This window comes from Parasteatoda tepidariorum, chromosome 1, assembly GCF_982258835.1.
Source record: "Parasteatoda tepidariorum strain Cologne lab strain chromosome 1, Ptep-v5.0, whole genome shotgun sequence".
Lineage (NCBI taxonomy): Eukaryota > Metazoa > Arthropoda > Arachnida > Araneae > Theridiidae > Parasteatoda > Parasteatoda tepidariorum.
In genome coordinates, this window is record NC_141755.1 from 57,843,636 (window position 1) to 57,861,688 (window position 18,053).

The 18,053-nt window shown below is 28.1% G+C and overlaps 1 protein-coding gene across 1 annotated transcript in view; it reads right to left on the reverse strand.

Annotated features, from left to right (window-relative positions):
• Positions 1–18,053, reverse strand: part of LOC107441774 (uncharacterized) — a 37,439-nt gene that overhangs the window by 17,879 nt on the left and 1,507 nt on the right. Inside the window, exons 2-7 of the mRNA XM_016055146.4 lie at positions 15,815–15,973; positions 12,686–13,527; positions 11,719–11,837; positions 8,617–8,744; positions 4,226–4,420; positions 253–936 (exon numbers count right to left, since the gene is read on the reverse strand). Coding sequence (XP_015910632.2) covers positions 253–936; positions 4,226–4,420; positions 8,617–8,744; positions 11,719–11,837; positions 12,686–13,527; positions 15,815–15,973 — 2,127 coding nt within the window. The remainder of the gene's footprint in view (positions 1–252; positions 937–4,225; positions 4,421–8,616; positions 8,745–11,718; positions 11,838–12,685; positions 13,528–15,814; positions 15,974–18,053) is intronic.

Here is an 18,053-nt window from a genome sequence, read left to right on the forward strand (position 1 = left end):
CAAAAAGTGTATTTAAGAAAATGGATAAATGTTCTTTTTTCAATTGTAAGCCTTTATATTAAAAAAGTTTTAAGTCTGACATTCATAGTTTACACTTCATACTTGCAGTTCTAACTTCACTGTGAGGATACAAAAATAATTATTTTAAGTACTTACAATATTTGTATCATACTTAGCTAGTTTTTAAAGTGGCTTTATGACACATAGTAACACACATTGCTAAACAAATTTTAAATGTGTAGTCATACTTACATTTTGATGTATATCAAGTACTTTCACTCGGTACCAATTTCCATCGTTAAACCATGCAGCACAGAACATGCCTACTTTTAAGTCATCTAGTAGAATTGAATAAGTATCTTGAGCCATTTGAGGAGAATAAACATTAAACATTTGTTCAAAGAGTTCATCTAAAGTAATACTACTTTCCATTGCCAGATTCACATAAAATTCATTGGGATGAGAAATATGAGAAAGCAGTACTACCACCTTATATTCTTCGACGAAATTAATAGAAGGTAATGGTATTAATAAATGAAGGGGACATTTACAAGTGCAGATTTTTAAACATTTATTATATCCAGTAGAAATTTTATCTTGTTCTTGCTCAGAAACTGTTAAGAATTCATTTTGCAACTCTTCAGTACTTTCAACCTCATTTCTTTCAATTTTGTTTTCAGGTGCTAATTCTTGAAAAACTAATTTTTCACTGCAAAGTTCCTGCAATTCATTTTGAAACTGAGTCTTATCTTTAGTTAGATGAGAGTTTAAAGTCTCAGAACTATAATGGTAATTTTGATTAATAGGTGAAGAAGGCTGGTTGGAAGTTACACTAACACCAGAATCAGAGCTGAGTTGATTACTTGTCTTCATAGAACTGACATTACTATCACATAAATCAGAAGCTGAATTCTCACCGGTGATCTGAAGAGATGCCTTGAAAGAAAAAATATAGCAATTATAAATATATTAATAACAAATAAAACAATTTAGAAAAATATTATAAAAGTGTACAACGCCTTAAATGAAATGCGAAAACTAAATAAAGGGAAATATTACATGTAACTTTAAAATAAACCTACCAAGTAATATTAAAAGGTCTAGGGGGTTTTTCCAAACAAATTTCTAGTTTCATTTAACTAATTTATTTATTTTATTCAGAGCAATTTGACAGCAAATATAAGATAACACTCAAAAAACTTCTTCAGTTGCAGCAAAAATGCTGAAATTCCCTAACTGAAAAGTGAAAATTGTCTGTAAAATCAAGTATTTGGTTTAAAGTTATTTATTCAAAGTTTTGTTTAAAATATGTTTTTCTCAATTAAAATTTTTCACCTTTTTAACAAGATTTCTAACCTTCTAATAAACCTATTAAGTTATAACACAGTAATTTGCTCGAGTATAGGATGTTTCTTATATTCATACAGCATTTGAACATAGATAAATCATTTTTTTTCGACCAAAAAAAGATTTAGTTTTTTTCTTCTTTTTTTTCAATTTAAAAAATACTTTTTATTTTTCAATTTGTTTGAACTATTATGGTTTTAAAAACAGCCTATTTGACTACCTATTCAAAGTTGTTTCAAAGAATTTTTATGACTTTTATCAAGCATGCAAAATGTCATAGTATTGCTTTATTTGTAATTTTAGCTCTAAAGATACATAAATAATATAAGTTCTTTGTATTGTTTCAAAAAAGTTTTGGCAATTAAATAAAGTCTGCGTTAATGTTAAATTTCGGTTCAAAACTCAAAATCCTAAGGTAAATTTTAGATAAGTTATAGAAAGTCGATAGAAGTTGTACATTGATGTGTTTTTTATGAAACCAAAACCACCTAAACCTTTTAACATCAAAGACTAAACTTTTCAGCAATGAAGAAAGAAATTTAAACCTTTGATAGTTGAACTCAGCTTTTTCACAACTTACAGCTGGTGGCTTTTCTGCATTAAAAAACCAGTTTTCTCATGTTTTTCAATAGAAAAGTAGAATGTTTTTTTTTTTAAAAATAATGTTATTAATACTTTTTATATTAATTTATCTTAGTTAGATTAGTGGAAGTCAGATTTTAAAACAAATTAGTCCAGAGCAGCTACGTTTGGAAGGTTAAAGACAGTATATGTACCACATTTCAAAACTGATAAATGTATATAGAATAACAAAAAAATTTTCACAGAAGTATTTTTTTTTTTTACACTTTTGTTTATAATATCGTATTTTAATTTATTATCATTACTAAATGACAAATGGTAGGTGTTTCCCCATCTAATTGACAATAAATCTAGAAATTGAATTTAAGAAGGTCTAGCTACACCTTAAACGATACTAAATGATATACAATTTTATCATTTGCATTTTTTAGGGAAGAGCCACTTGCAAAACAGACTGATTAATGAAAGGCTGACTCCATCATGATAAAAGAATTATAAAGGGTAGTTTTTTTAAATGCTTCAGCATTTTTTTAAGAAAAAAAATATCAATAAGGATAATTTTTTCATTGTGTCCAAATGCAGCCATGGAAGGAAAAACCTCAACAGCTTGCATGTTGTGCATTCCTATTATCATATTACTCCGAAGAAATACGTAAAAAAAGTGAAAATCTTTTTAAAAATGATGGTGAAGTTACTTTCTCAGGGGTGATTGTGAGCTCAAGTCAAAATTCCGGAAAATTGAGTTAAAAAAATTTTTAAAAAAAGACAGTTTAAATTGAAAAATTAGAAAAAAAATTTAAACGAGGTTTTTTTCCTTTTTCTCAATATTTCTTAGTTTACTTAAAATATATTTAAAATTTTACACATACCTATACCATTTACACATATCTATGATGACCTGGAGAAGTAATTAAAATTTATAAATATGTCTTTCTTTCTTGAGTTCATGATTATAACAACTGTTTACTGATAAAAAATGAATATTAATCATAATATAAGCTTATAAAGTATCTCTCTGGCTCTCCCTTACAAACAAATAAAATAAACTGTGTTTTTAAGTTCCACCATTGAAAATTTGATTTCCGGAAACTTCTGTGACCCATGATTTTTTGAAACATCTGGACCTTCGATCTCCGGAAACTTCCGGATCACTGTTAGCGAAAATTCCGGAAATCCGGATTTTTTCCGGAGCACAATCAGCCCTGCTTTCTTAAGAATAATAAACTTAATTTTTTACTCTATTTTGAAATAAACAGTATATTGGGAGAAGGTGGTAAGTTCTTGTATGTCTGAAGTTTGTAAGGTGTATAAAAGGAATTTGTGACCTAATATTGCATTGGCAGTTGATTTTTTTTTACATTGAAAAATAAGACTTTTGATCTTAGAAGTAAAAAAAATTGAAATCAAGAAACATTATTTTTGTGCTATGAAAAAATTCTTGAATTATTTTGGATCAAACCCACTTTTATTATTTTTTTTTTTTTTTTTTTTTTTTTTTTTTGCTGACCAAAAACAAAAAACACATTCCTTTTTTTTTATTTAAAAATATATTTAAGACAAGGAGAAAAAAAACTGAGGTCAATTTTGTGAAGGAAAAAAAAAACAGAATTATTTTGGTTAAAAACCATTTTTTAATGAACAAAAACAAAAAACCTTTTTGATTTTTTTTAAATTATAAAATATGACACTTAACATCACAAGGAAAAAACTGAGGCCAAGAAAGTTTGTTTTGTAGCTGTAAAAAAAATAAAAAAAAAAATTTAAATATTTTTACTAAAAAACCCTTTTTTATTTTTTTAAAGAGAAAAAAACAAAACAAAACAAAAAAACTTAGATTTTTGTATTAAAAAGTATGATATTTAACAACATAAGAAAAAAAAAATTTAAATTGTAGAAGTAAGTTATTTTTCCATAAAAAATTCTTGACCTTCCTGTAAATAAATACCAACATTTCTGTAAAAACAAATCCTGTAAGTCATTAAAATTAAGAAAATAGACTCATATAATGGAAAAATATCCCAATCTTACCAGAATCTGTTTATATATTTTGCACAACAAATGAATATTTTTGAAGGGCTTTAAAAATTACCTTTTTTAAACCCTTCAAGCTGAATCTCTAAAAGTAGAGAGTCATATTTTAAGCATAGCCTAAGTTCAGCCAGATAAAATTAAAACATTTGGGCACAAAAAAAAGGTTATTTTTTCCATAAAATTCCTATTATAAAAAATAAAGAGAATTTATATAGACAGAAATGGTATAAAAAATAATGTGAACTTTAATTCATTTACAACTTACATCCTCTTCAGTAGCAAACCCATCATAGCAAAGACTTTGGCCAATATCACAGTTAAAGTCACATACAGAAGCAATTAACTGTACAGCATACTTATCATCAATTTGACATTTGATATAAGCTTCCACAGAATTTGTACATAATTCCTTAAATTTTTGAATAGCAGCATAGCACCATATATCATTATGAGCAGAAATCTGAAAATGAAGTATTATTTGATATTGTAAATGATTATTACAACTTATATATTGTAAATTATTACAACTTATTACTAAACTACATTAATATTAAAAAACAAATAAAAATATTAAGTTATGAATGTTTGTATTTAAGAGTAGAATTGCGAAAATTCAAGATAAAAATGAATGATGTCATCTTGAAATATATATATATATATATATATATATATATATATATATATATATATATATATATATATATGTAATACAAAAATTAAATACTTTTGTATTAATAAAAGCATTAAAACTTCATTCCTTTTCATAAAATATCTTTATTAAAGGATAAGGGTAGAAATTCTATTTTGGGACTTCAAGGCTAAAAACATGCCAATGAATAATAATTAGATTTATACTTCAAAAGAGAAGTTATTTTAAGATCTTTCACTTCCATATAAGGAAAGATTAAACGATTTGCTATGAGTAATAAATAAATTTGATGAGGTGTAAGAATACAGAAAAAGCATATGACTGGACTTTTTTACTTTTTCATACGAATTTAACTGAGTTTCACTTCTAATTAAAGTTAATGCATTTTGTTTCATACATCTTTTTGCAAATAAAAATCTTTGCATATCAGACAATTTAAATAAATTAGCATGAGTTTCAAAATTTTCAAACCAAGAATTTATGTTATCATAGCGGTTTCCATTCAACATAGGGGTAACTGCTTCAATATCTGAAAAACTAACTACTAATTTTGTTTCATTTTCCCTATTTATATTATTACTAGAACTTTGACTATAGGATACCATATCTTCATCAACATTACTTTTTGTACATATAGAATTTAAACTAACTTGTGTAAATTGATTTACACAAGTTTTAGTTGGTAAATGTGGTTCAAAATCAGTTTGCGTTTGTTTACTTTTAAACTGAATAGCTTCCTCCTCATCTTCGGAGGGATTTTCATTTACGATCGAATTTTTTAAGTGATTAAAATCACATAAACAATTTAAAATATGCTTGGCAATTTCCTCCTTATTTCCTTCACTGGAAATATTTAGAATGTCTGAAATTTTGATTAAATCCGAAAAATTAAAAGTATCACAAATTTCTTTCAGTTTGTTTGCAAATTCATTAGTGTTAGTTTCAAAAGAAAATTCTGAAAAATTAAGAATTTTGTTACGGTTTAATCTAAACAAATCATTCGGAAATAAAAGTTTAAATAATAACTTAATTTTGTTTGCCTTCATTACTTAAATTGACGTTTGAACCACATCTATTTCTTTTAAAAACATTTTAAAAGCAGTATAAATGTATCATAAAAATCAAACTATATCATAAAAATAAAAAAAACAATATAAACACAAGAATGCACTTCATATTATTATGAAGGAGAGAAAAAAAAATGCAGATATGCACGGGATTTATCTTTGTAATAAAAAAAAAGCACTTTTATCACACTTCGAAGGAAGAAAAAAAAAATCTTTTTCCTATAAAGGAATTTTCCATAAAGGAGCAAAAAGCTCCTCTACTATAAATCGCGCACATAATTGTTTTCATAATAACACTTTCTTTATCATTCGGTGCTGACTCACTACACATTTTTTTTTTCACAACATCATGATTAGGACTTTTCTAAAACACTAATCGCACACTTCCATTGTTTCTGAGGGCACTAACAGGCAGTGTAGACACAAACGTTTTCATGACTGTGACACAAAATCCTTAAGCACTTTCAGCATTCTAGTAGCGGCGAATGTACCGGAACTGGTACTGTAAAATCACCGATGAAGCAATTTTCTCCCGGGTGTGTGAAGGGATGAGGAATCCTTCAGAACGGCGTTAGGCGATTTCTTCCGGGTGGGAAGTCTTTTCATTTTTCCCCGACAATCGAAAACTTTTTAATCTCAGGAGTCCAATGAAGCTTTTTCTCTTTAAACCAAGGGGGTGAAAAAGGGAGTTCCAAGGCGACGAAGTAGCAGTCAGTTTAGGCATAGTTTCCAGCGCGAAGCCACAATCCTGCCGGCTTATAATATGCGGTGTATCCACACCGATATTTTTTAGTAAATTAGTAGTGAAGCAGCATGATGAACGAGTCCAGTTTCGGCATAATATTTTATTTAGAAGTTATGGTGAAAGCATACACATTTTAGCCTCCTTCCGCTAGCGATGGGTGGAGACCCATGTCCCGTCTAAGCAGACGGATTTTATTTAAGCATGATAAACAACAAAAAGCCACGCAAAAACTAGTGCTCTGCGTTTTATAGGATGATTAAACAGTGTAAAAAAGTCCAGTCATATGCTTTTTCTGTATTCTTACGCCTCATCAAATTTATTTATTACTCATAGCAAATCGTTTAATCTTTCCTTATATGGAAGTGAAAGATCTTAAAATAACTTCTCTTTTGAAGTATAAATCTAATTATTATTCATTGGCATGTTTTTAGCCTTGAAGTCCCAAAATAGAATTTCTACCCTTATCCTTTAATAAAGATATTTTATGAAAAGGAATGAAGTTTTAATGCTTTTATTAATACAAAAGTATTTAATTTTTGTATTACATATATATATATATATACATACATTCGGCATTACAGGAAACAAAATATACTCTTTTGTACAATAATATGAATACAGTTTTTTATTTATTGAAAAATGATGAAATTGGTGTAAAGATGCTAAATGATTTAAAAATGTACCATGAAGATATGGTAAGTTGCAGTAGCTTAAAACAAACTTCTATTACATCTTTCTTTTCAACTGGATATAGTATAACAAAGGCATGTATTAGATTTATTAACCTTCTCTTGTTGTATCATAAATATTATAATTTTGTTACGTTTAAATAAATGTTAATGTAAATAGTTCTTATATATTATTTAATTATTTCTAAATCATTGCAATTATTCTAAAAACAATTTATGGCTTGAGTACTCTTTATTAAAATGTATACCCTTACCCTAAACGGACAACTCTCGTTAACGGAAACTTTTTTTGGTCCCGAGAGTGTCCGTTCGACGGAGGCTTCACTGTACTTTTATTCCATTTAGATTCACTGTAAATATTTTAAAAAACATCTCCAATACTAAAGGCCATTCAAAGTTTGATTCAGAAACACTATTTTTGGTGGCATTATGATATATTCCATGATATAAAGGTGACTACAGTACTCCCTATACTATGGAAATAAATGTTGTAGGGATGACTAGCTTTTTATAGCAAAGTGAGTGGAAAAAGTTGTAAAGAGAGAATTCACTTGAGATCATAAATTATGAATTAAGCAGGAGTATCAGTTAATAAATTTTATAAAATCGTCTGAAAAAATATGCCTTGCTCAGCTTTAAGAAAATATTACAACTGTTATTAAGGACAGCAAGTAACAAAATAAAAATAAATTAAATATTTGAACACCTAATTTTGTTAGCATCTTCAATGATTAACATAATATGTTGTTGTTTCTTATGCCACTTCCCAATGCCAGCAAGCCTGCTTGGTGAAATCAAGTGAATTTAAGGCAGAGGGTGCATTTCTTGTTTTCAATGGCGCAATCTATGGCCAAGAATAAGACTTCAGCCACATATTACACATTACAGCCCGTTTATAGGACGGACCCATTCATACATATATTATTTCATTCATCCGCAGATCGTAATTTTGACCTAAACTAGAGAATGATCAATCTCCAATTCAGTACCCCCAGAGGTATTGATTTGTTATGGGAACATGGAGGAGTTTGTGACCTAACAGATTTAACATGCACCAGTCACCATTTTTTACCTTTTGAACATGGGCCTAACTCTCAACCAACCAGGCCCCTTTAATCTAATATAGTATAGATTGGTTGTTATAAAAAGTACAAATTAAAAAAAACTGCATAAATCAAGTATGAACTGCTTAATTAGTTAGAATTAAAGGATTTATCAATGCCTATTATCAATAGAACTTAAGTTAATTCTATTTTATTTATATTATTCTTAAAACACCAGAAATTAAATTTACAAGATGGAAAATGTGCTTTTTTTGGAGAGCCTAAGAATAAAATTTTTTGATCTGCCTATTCAACCCATTAAAACATAAATGTTCAAAAAATTAGAGGGAAATTAGATATACTCGATTTTGACAATTTTCGTTTTGTACCAAGAAAATAATTCGTTTTGTGTAAGAAAATAATTATAAAAATTAACAAAATAAGATTTCAAAAAAATTCTTACATCAGCAAGAGTGCAATTGATAACTTGCATTGGTATTTCATAAGCTTCACATGGTAACACGCGTAATTCTTTTCGTTGAACATTCTGAGTAGATCCATGATCAATGAAAAATACCTTTACATGATCATCTGAAATATACATAACTACATTTTAATATAAATTTATTATTTCAACATAAAGTAAAAATTTTTTACATTAAAAAAATTCAAGAAAATAAAACTTAACATAGAAAAATTAATTAAATTTTTTTTTTTTTTAAAAAAACTAATACTTTAAAATCCAGTTTTAATTCAATTTGGGTATTAATTTTTAGAACTGATCAAATAACTCTTGAAAATGTTACGAACCATTTTAATACACTTTGAAATAATCTCTACATGCTGTAGTACTCAGATTATAAAAATTCAGATACAACTTTTTAAGTCTTCTTCTGAAATGCTCTTAAATCTTAGCAATTATTTTAATTTTGGAAACAAAAAGTCTGCAAAGAATTTTTTCAAAGAGTATGGAGAGTTATTAATCTCCACAATGTCTAAAATAAAAAAGGTTTAATAAAGAAACAAGGTTTAAAGACATTGAAGTCATTGAGATCACTACAATGCTGAGCATTTCAAACAATGACTTTAAAAGTTATGACACTTTTAAATCCAAGTACAGAAATACATTATAGGAGGAGGAGGTTTCTTTCAAACCTATTAAATTGATATACAATTCGCATAAAATTTTCAAGAATTGTTATATTAGTCCTCGAGAGGTTATAGCCGCGTATATTTAATACTGTACACCTTGTATATTTAATAAAGTATGCTTTTTTAAAAAAACTTTCTTCAAAGAAAATCCGAGCAAATAAAAACTTATAATGCTGACCAATCAAAAAACTCTTATCCACACACACTATATATAGAGACGGGGGGGGGGGAAGGAGAGAGATACAGTAAACACTCTCTATTACGAGGTCAAATACAACAATAAGTCCCTTTATTGCGACAATGTTTCGTGGTATCAACAAACTTGCATATGAATTAATGTCATGCTTTGCTCAATATTAGGATTAGGACTGGGCTATAAATCAATGCATCACGAAATATCGATTTAAGGCATATATCTGCAGGCCGATACAATGACTTTTGTTTTAGGCGATGCATCAGAAATCTGACTTAAGCTGCCAGTATAAGACAACGCTCACGGTTTAATGGTAAAATGATTTAACATGTGAGGATCCTTGCATACGCTGTCACCGAGGTAAAACTATTTTGCTTTCATCTAACCGGGGAGATGTTGATATCCTCTAGCTACAAAGACGATGTTAGTTTCATGATGTTGAATGACGAAGAACGAATTGAATCAGAACTCCCGGTTTCATACGAGGATCAGCATTGAAATAGAACACTATGCATAGTTTCTTTATGCGCCATTTTTGTCTTAGGGATTTTACTTTTCTAGAAGATTACTTTCAGCTGGACTTAAGTTATTTTGGATTGCTGTCCACTTTATTTCGCCGTGATTTAACGTTTCTTGTAAATTATTTTCAATGAGACATATTGTTTCTTTGTGCGTTATTTCATCACTTTTTTCTTTTCTTTTTTTGTCTGTTACGATTTAACGATTCTTGTTAATTATTTTTAGTAGACCAGCTGTTACTTTGTGATCGTCAAGCAATCGCAGTTATCTTAAATTTTCATTCTGAACTCGATCAACTTATAAAAAGAAAATATAAATTAAAAGAGATTCTTTGTTTCTTTTTTTTTTTTTTTTTAAATTATTGTTTTTCATTTTAAGCGATACAAATTAATAGGGGTATTCTATTTAACTTTGTTATAAAAAGTTAGTTCCTTTTTTTTTTTTTTTTTTTTGTAAATTTATTATACTTAAACCAATAAATCTTCAGTCATTTTTAAATATAAAAAAAGTTGGCTATTAGTTAAACAAATATATATTTTTTAATTGAATAAAAAGTTAAGCCATGTTCTGACGTTTTTTTTTTTTTTAAAATTTAACAATAGTACTTTTAAGTTTCTTTTTTTTTTAATTTTTCTTAAAATTCTTTTAATACTTGTTTGTTTTATAATTTGTTAGGCAGTCAGTATCATTTTTAAACAAATAAATCCTTAGTCGATTTTCTTTTCAAAAAAGAAAATAATAAATAAATAAAAAAACTTAAATTTATTTTTACATTCATTACGTATAGAATTTGACATTAGTTAATACAACTTTATTATTTTAAATAAATAAATAAAAGGTCTAACGATGCTTTAATAAAGCTTGAAAATTAAAATAAAGCTTGGTTTTGTTTTTACTTAAAACATTTTCTTTTGTAATAGATTTATTCCTTTTATTTACTTTTGATTAATTTAAAGATTTCTGATCGACAATTTTTTAACATATGTCATATCGCAATGTCTAACAAACGATATATCAAGATATGAAATTTCTTACATCGCCCAGTCCTAATTAGGATATTTTTTGAAGCAATAAACCCCTGTGAAATGATTTTTTTTCTAAATTTCAACCTTATTTTCTCCATATATTATTGGTTTTCAATTATTGTAAAAAATATTATTTTAACATCGTTTGCCATTTTTTCCATATTTTTGGACAAAAGAAGACTCATTGCTAACTACCCCAAGAGCTTCCATTCTTAGAATTGCCTCCCTAATCTCTTAAGAAGTCATGATCATGAGTCACAAATGACCACAAGCATCACATTAACACCTGAAAGAGAATTCCTTCTGTAGAGAGTGGTGGAGGACCATTCACAAACGAAAATCATTTTCGTGCTCAGGTATGTTTACGATCTTATTTTCTGAATTTATTTCAATTGTTATTAATATTTAACCATAATTAAGACTCCGCACGTTAATTTTTTGCATAATACATAAATACATTTTTCTATAGTTAATACATTAAAATTTTTTAAAAAAAAATATATATATATAATTATTGTGTCCCCAAAGTATGTAGGCCCTCGATATATAACAATATATCCCTCTACAATAATATATTTATTTGGTCTTCAAAATATTGTTGTAGCGAGCTTTTACTGTATGTATATATATATATATATATATACATTCTTATGCATACTTAAAAAATTAATCTTACCATTTTCATCAACTGCTATAACTTTTACTCGCAAGTAATAAGACACTGATTTGGATGGAGAAAGAAGAAAATCACCAACTTCCACAATGGTTGGAATATCTGACTTTAAGAACATTTTCCTAAGGGGAAAAAATGTGATAATTCATTTTTATAAGAAAGAAAATAAGAGAAATGGAAAGAACATTAAAATTCAACTTAATTAAAGTATATAATATGTATACTCCTACAGATATACATAAAGAATATGTTCAATATGCTATGAAGAGGATGTTAACAAATAGTTAGTCTAATCTTTCTGAAAGTAACCCTAAATAGTAATTATTAGTGCAGTTAAAGATTTATAAAACAGCTATCTGACATAGTTACTGTTTAGATACAATTAGCCCAACACACAAGAATTTCAAACCTAAACTAACTGATTGTAAAAAGTAAAAAACGTCTAAAACTTCTATGGCAATATGGCATAGTCTTCAATAGTAAAGTTGACTGGCAACAGTTATTGTACCAAGAAGAGAAACAAGAATCTTCACATTCTCCTTTGTAATAAAGAGAAAATATGTAACTAAAACCTTGATGTTGAATAAATTTCTCAATATTTTTACAATTTATTTTTAAAAATTTTAAATAAAAACAGTTAAAATTTTTTCAATGTGTGACATTAACATTCATGGAAGAAAGATATTGTCTTCAAGTACATTAGAGTAGAAAAAATATGGGGAAACAAAAAAAAAAAAATTCATACATAATTTATTTTAGTTAAATAAAAACGAAAATATATAACGCATTCAATAGCAGTTAAATTATTTAAAATAGTTTTTTAATTAGCTTTCCTATATATTTACAAGGACAAAAAGAAAAAAAAGTCTTCATTATAAGTTCTCAAAATAAAAATAGTTCTACCAATCAACCAATTTTATAAAAGCAAAAAATAATAATATTTTGAAATTCAACAAAATAGGAAACTCACTTTGGAAAACAGAGTCTGGAACTCTCACAATTATACAACTGCATCCAAAAGTTCCCAGGATTCTCAATATGAGAAATTGTTGCTGCTGTTATAGTCATTGGGCATTCAACTTGGATAGAGCTTATTATCCTCTTTTTTGAAAATGTTTGACTATCACTGATTTTAGATTCATTTTGGATAGAAGAAGTGTTTAGATGACTATTTATTGCACTGTCCTGTCCGCTACAAGCAGATTGATAATCACTCAAATTTGAAGACAATGAGCGGTGGCAAGATGTCCCTGAAAGTGACTCAACTGAAGCTATGTGACTTGAGAGCTGTTCCAACTGAAATGCATCCTCAGTTCTTTCTGATGCAGTGCTTTCAGGAAGGTCAGTTATATTAGCTTTAATAGATACAGATGTCAAATTCACTCCCGAACCCTCAATGTCATTGATAGAAGCATATGAAGTTGATTTGGATGAATTTCCATAAGTATTTACATTATTTTGAAGGGAAGCTGAAAAATTCTCATTTGAAAATGCAGAAGATGTCTGCAAAACATGGGGTGTGGTATTTTCTATAGATTCAGTTTCATCAATTTTATAGAAAGTTGTAGGCAAAACGTTAGCTGCAGCTTCTCCTAAGTTATTAATAGAATGGTGTGAAATTAATCTTGAAGGTGATATGGGCTCAGTAATATTACCAAAACTAATAATGGTTTCATTTTCAGGTTGCAAAACATGTGAAGAACAAGATGACGATGTTGATATTTGTAAATCTGCTGGTTTTAAGTTACTATGACAAGATGATGACTTAGTTTCTTGCCTATATTGAAGTGGATTTTCACCATCAAAGGAGGGCTATAAAAATAAATGACACCAATAAAAGAAATGTTAGGGCAAATTTAATATCTAGTAAATATTAAGTTTCTATTCAATAATAAAAATGATAATCACATGTTGAAATATTGATTATATACAAGGAAGGGTTAAAAAGTTCCTGGAATAGGTCAATTACAAATTATTAAAAAATAGAACAAAAAATTTTACTTAATCGAATTTCAAAGTACTTTTCGCCTGCACACTATACACTTCTTCCCGAGTTCGTATACATCCAGAAGTTGGTATCAAAAGAGAACTTCTTCCAGAGTTCGTATCAAAACGCTCCTGGAATTCATTTTTTTAGTGATTCTCCCCACCCCCCACTTGCTCTGTCGCATTTTCAATCACCTCATCTGAATTTTCAAACATGGGAACAGATAAAAATCGGCTGGTTGTCGGTCGGGAGAATGAGGAAATTGTTCTAGACTGGTTTAACAGTGTCTATCTATCTGGCATAATCTAACTTGTTCACTATCAGAGAAAGATGTGGTGGAGTGTTATCGTGTAAACGGAACAATGTGCAAACAAACACAATAAAATGAATGTTCAAATCGTCATGAATGTTGTGAACACTCCCATGTAAAATTCCATGTTCAGAGACAATAGCATCAACGGTTATTCGTCCGTCTACACACACGATTTTTCAAACACACTGAACATTTTCATCTGCAGTGGAAGATGAGAGGCAGAAATGAATGAATTCTAGATGGTTGCATGCTTTTATTATTAGTGCTACCAACCTCCAAAAAAAATATTTTATCTCCTGCAAACACCTACGTGAATATAAGCAATCATTTCTGGAATTTATTGACTCTACCCTGAACATCAAAATTAAATAATATGGTCATACAAGGAAGCTAAAGCAATAACAATACAGCTGATACAGCTGCAAGTAAGGAACTCATAAGAAGACTACAAAGGCTCTTTATATTCATTAAAATAAAAATGGTTGTTTTGTACATTTAGAAGAAGAAAAAGGATTTTTATTATACTCTTGATAAAATAAAAATTAAGATAGGCCACTGCTCATTCATATGATACAGAAATAGCATGCCTCACAGCTAATTTTATCACTACACTCTGTTGCAAGTTAAGAAATGACCACAGAAGAAAGCCTGAATGCCAAATCATTGTTATGCAATCATGTGAAAATGTGTATCAATGATAAAAACTTTTGAGGTTACCTTCTACAATAATACTCTTTACTTTCTTGATATTAAATGTTTGAAACTGAAGAGAAAAAACTTCACACAAAGAAAGCTTATGTTTAACTATAAAATGAGAACTTAATTTAAAGTTTATTGACATATATGTTACATTTAAAGTAGTATTATTTTTAAATGACAATGAAAAAGGCATTTCAAGTAAATTAGATCTGATATTTAATTATCAATTTTGATAGAAAAATTCATGATAGACAATTAAAAGATCATTTTGTTTTTAATACAAAAAGATAAGGAAAGAGATGAAATCAATCATTTCAAAAAATGATTGTTAACATTTAAATAAAATTCCTATTTTTAAATTATGCTAATCAATAATTAATTTATTATTCAATCATTTATAATATTAAAATAATAAATAAAGAAAATATGGATAGGGAATTACTTATAATAAGCGAATTCAACATTATGCTAAATTATATATATATATAATGAAATCCGTAGGTAGTAATTGCTGGAAGAAAAAAAATAGATAGATGACAAAATCTCGCGAATCGGACTCCTAAAATGCATGTTTCGTTTCGAGATTAGGTTGTTGTAATAAATAATAACGTATAAAAAATATCGGATTTAAAAGTTATGGAGAAATCAACAGCAATAACTGCCAAAAATTCAATAGAATTATTGCCTTAAAATGTAAATACTCAAATGCATGATTCGAATTTTCCAAGTTGCTTGAAATATATCGGGATATTTAAAATTCACTCGAAAATCAATATCAATAACTGCCGAAAATACAATCAAAACATTACATCCATTTACGTTACTATTCGTGTAAATTGAGAGCGTCAAAAAGTTATTATTTAAATACATGATTCAAATATTATGTATAAGATTCTGCAGAAGAGAAAAATAAAGTTTTTTACTTTTCGAAAGAAAAATTTTTCTGCAAGAACTCAGTAATGTTCTGCGACAATGACGCCGTATCGCTGCGATTCTGCCACGTGGTTTTTTACTTACTTTCTTACAGGCCCAATAGAGTTTCATAAGATATCAAAATGCATCATCATGCTAAAAAATAAAAATCAGAACAATTGACATACCTTTTTAGAAATAATTTGGCAATCTGGAGATGATTCAATATAAGTTTCTATATAAATCAACCTTTCTTGAAAGTTTTCAAAATCATTATTTAACCTACGATACAATGTAGTAAAATGTTCCACTTCACATCCAACCAACTCTTCAATTCGATCATCAAACTGTCAAAAGAAAGTTAGATAACTCAATATTAAATCTGTCAATAATTTAAAATAGCTAGAAATATATAAGCATTATATTGTACAGTGTGCAAAATAAAAAAAGGACATTAGGATCTTCTCGCTCTAGGATTCAATTTTAATGGTTCAAAGGGGTGACCTCAAATATGTTCATTTATTAAGTTCAGAGGATATTTTAAGTTATAAAATCTGACACTAAAATGTACTTCCTCTGAATAAACATACTTTTTATTCGACAGACTTGAACCTCTGATCACCAAAATATAGGGGGTTAGTCCCCATCTGGGAAAAATGGTCCCAATAGTTCGGTGAGGAAAACGGCCCAAAGTTGGAACTCCTTAATGTTAAATTTTTTTGCGTAATTTGACAAATCTCAAAAACTTTCTAAGTAAATTTAAGCATTTTTGCACACAATTATAAAATTTGTGAAAACCAGAGATATTTCCTTACAAAATATAACTTTTAGCAAATATTTTTTGTTTTTGTTTCATAATAGTTGAAAAGGTTTACAATTATTAAGTTGGTCGAAAGCAAAATCGGTCGAATAGTTTCTGAGAAATCATATTTTGAAAAATTCATACTTTTAAAATTTAATTTCTCAGGAACTATACACTCGATTTTGCTCAAATTTTGTATTTTGTCACGTAAAAATACATACTTTAAAATTATGTAAAAAATTGCATGCCTTACAATTCAAACTTTTTTCGACTGTAATGAAATATACTTATAAAAAATAGTAAATGCTCACTAAAAGTTATTTTTTCATGAAATTATCTCTGGCTAAAAAATATAAAATTTTTTTCAAGCTATGGTGAAATACGCAAAAAGTAAAATTACCATTAGGGGGCTCAAACTTTAGACCACTTTCCTGACCAAATTATTGAGACCATATCTCCCAGATTGTGGTCAAAAATCCAAATCCATCGTAAAAATAATGTGTTCATTCAGAGAAAGTACATTTTTGTGTCCGATTTTGTAACTTAGAATGTCGTCTGCACTAATTAATTAGCATGTTTTAGGTCAACTTCCTCACAAAGCTTTAAGATTGAATCCTAAAACATTAAGATCGGATCATTAGATCAAAAGTCATTCCGGGTGGTTCTTTCATTATTATTTCTTTTGCGCACTGCACATGTAACATCATTTTTATTTTACAATTCTTACTAAAAAAAATTTCTAGCAAGAGCCACGAAATATAGTAAAACTGAGGATTTAATTTGCTTTCATACATAGACTGTAATAAGATATTACCACAATGATGTAAAGGATTAACCTGTCAAACTCCTTGGCAAGTAAAACTTAACTGGTTTATAGTTGACTTTTGCAATATTTTTTCTGATACTGTTTCAAAAAAAAAAAAAACATTACATCCAACAACATTAAAAAGTAAAGCATTCATTTTAAGCCAAAAGGGTCATGGAGGCCAAGGAGTCTAGTCCAAAATTTCATGATCAACGGCATGATGGTGGCAATGTGGTAAGTTAACAATTCGCATATTTACTTCAAAAACAGGCTATTAACTATGGATCTGAAGCTAGGTAGACTTTAAGTTGGTGTCGAGGAATGTCGTAAGAGAATTGTGATTAATTTTTACTAGACCAAACACTTATTTTTTAAAACTTTCTTTCAAGTTTTTTTAAAGGATTTTAAATGAATAAATCAAAGTAAATGGTTGAAAGAAAAAGTTCTAGGAATATCTTCTATATGTTTTTTAAAACTCATCAAAATATGCTTTTGTTAGGAATTTTGCTAGTTTTTAAAAAAAATTTTAATCAAAATTGAGATGACAGTAAATTTGCATTTTGGATCATCCCATCAGTAATCAATGCATCTATAAAAAAAAGTTGTCGCTATAAATCAAGATGGGACAGGAGTATTAATTTTTTTATGCAAGCAACAAGAGCCTTTAGTCTTTTCTGTTTACAAAATGTAAAAAAGTCTATTTAATAGCAGTGCTATTATAACTATTATTATTTTTATATTTTAATATATTTTATTAGTTCATGTAACTGAAAATAATATTGTGATTTTTTAACAGATCACCAGACAATTTATTAACAAT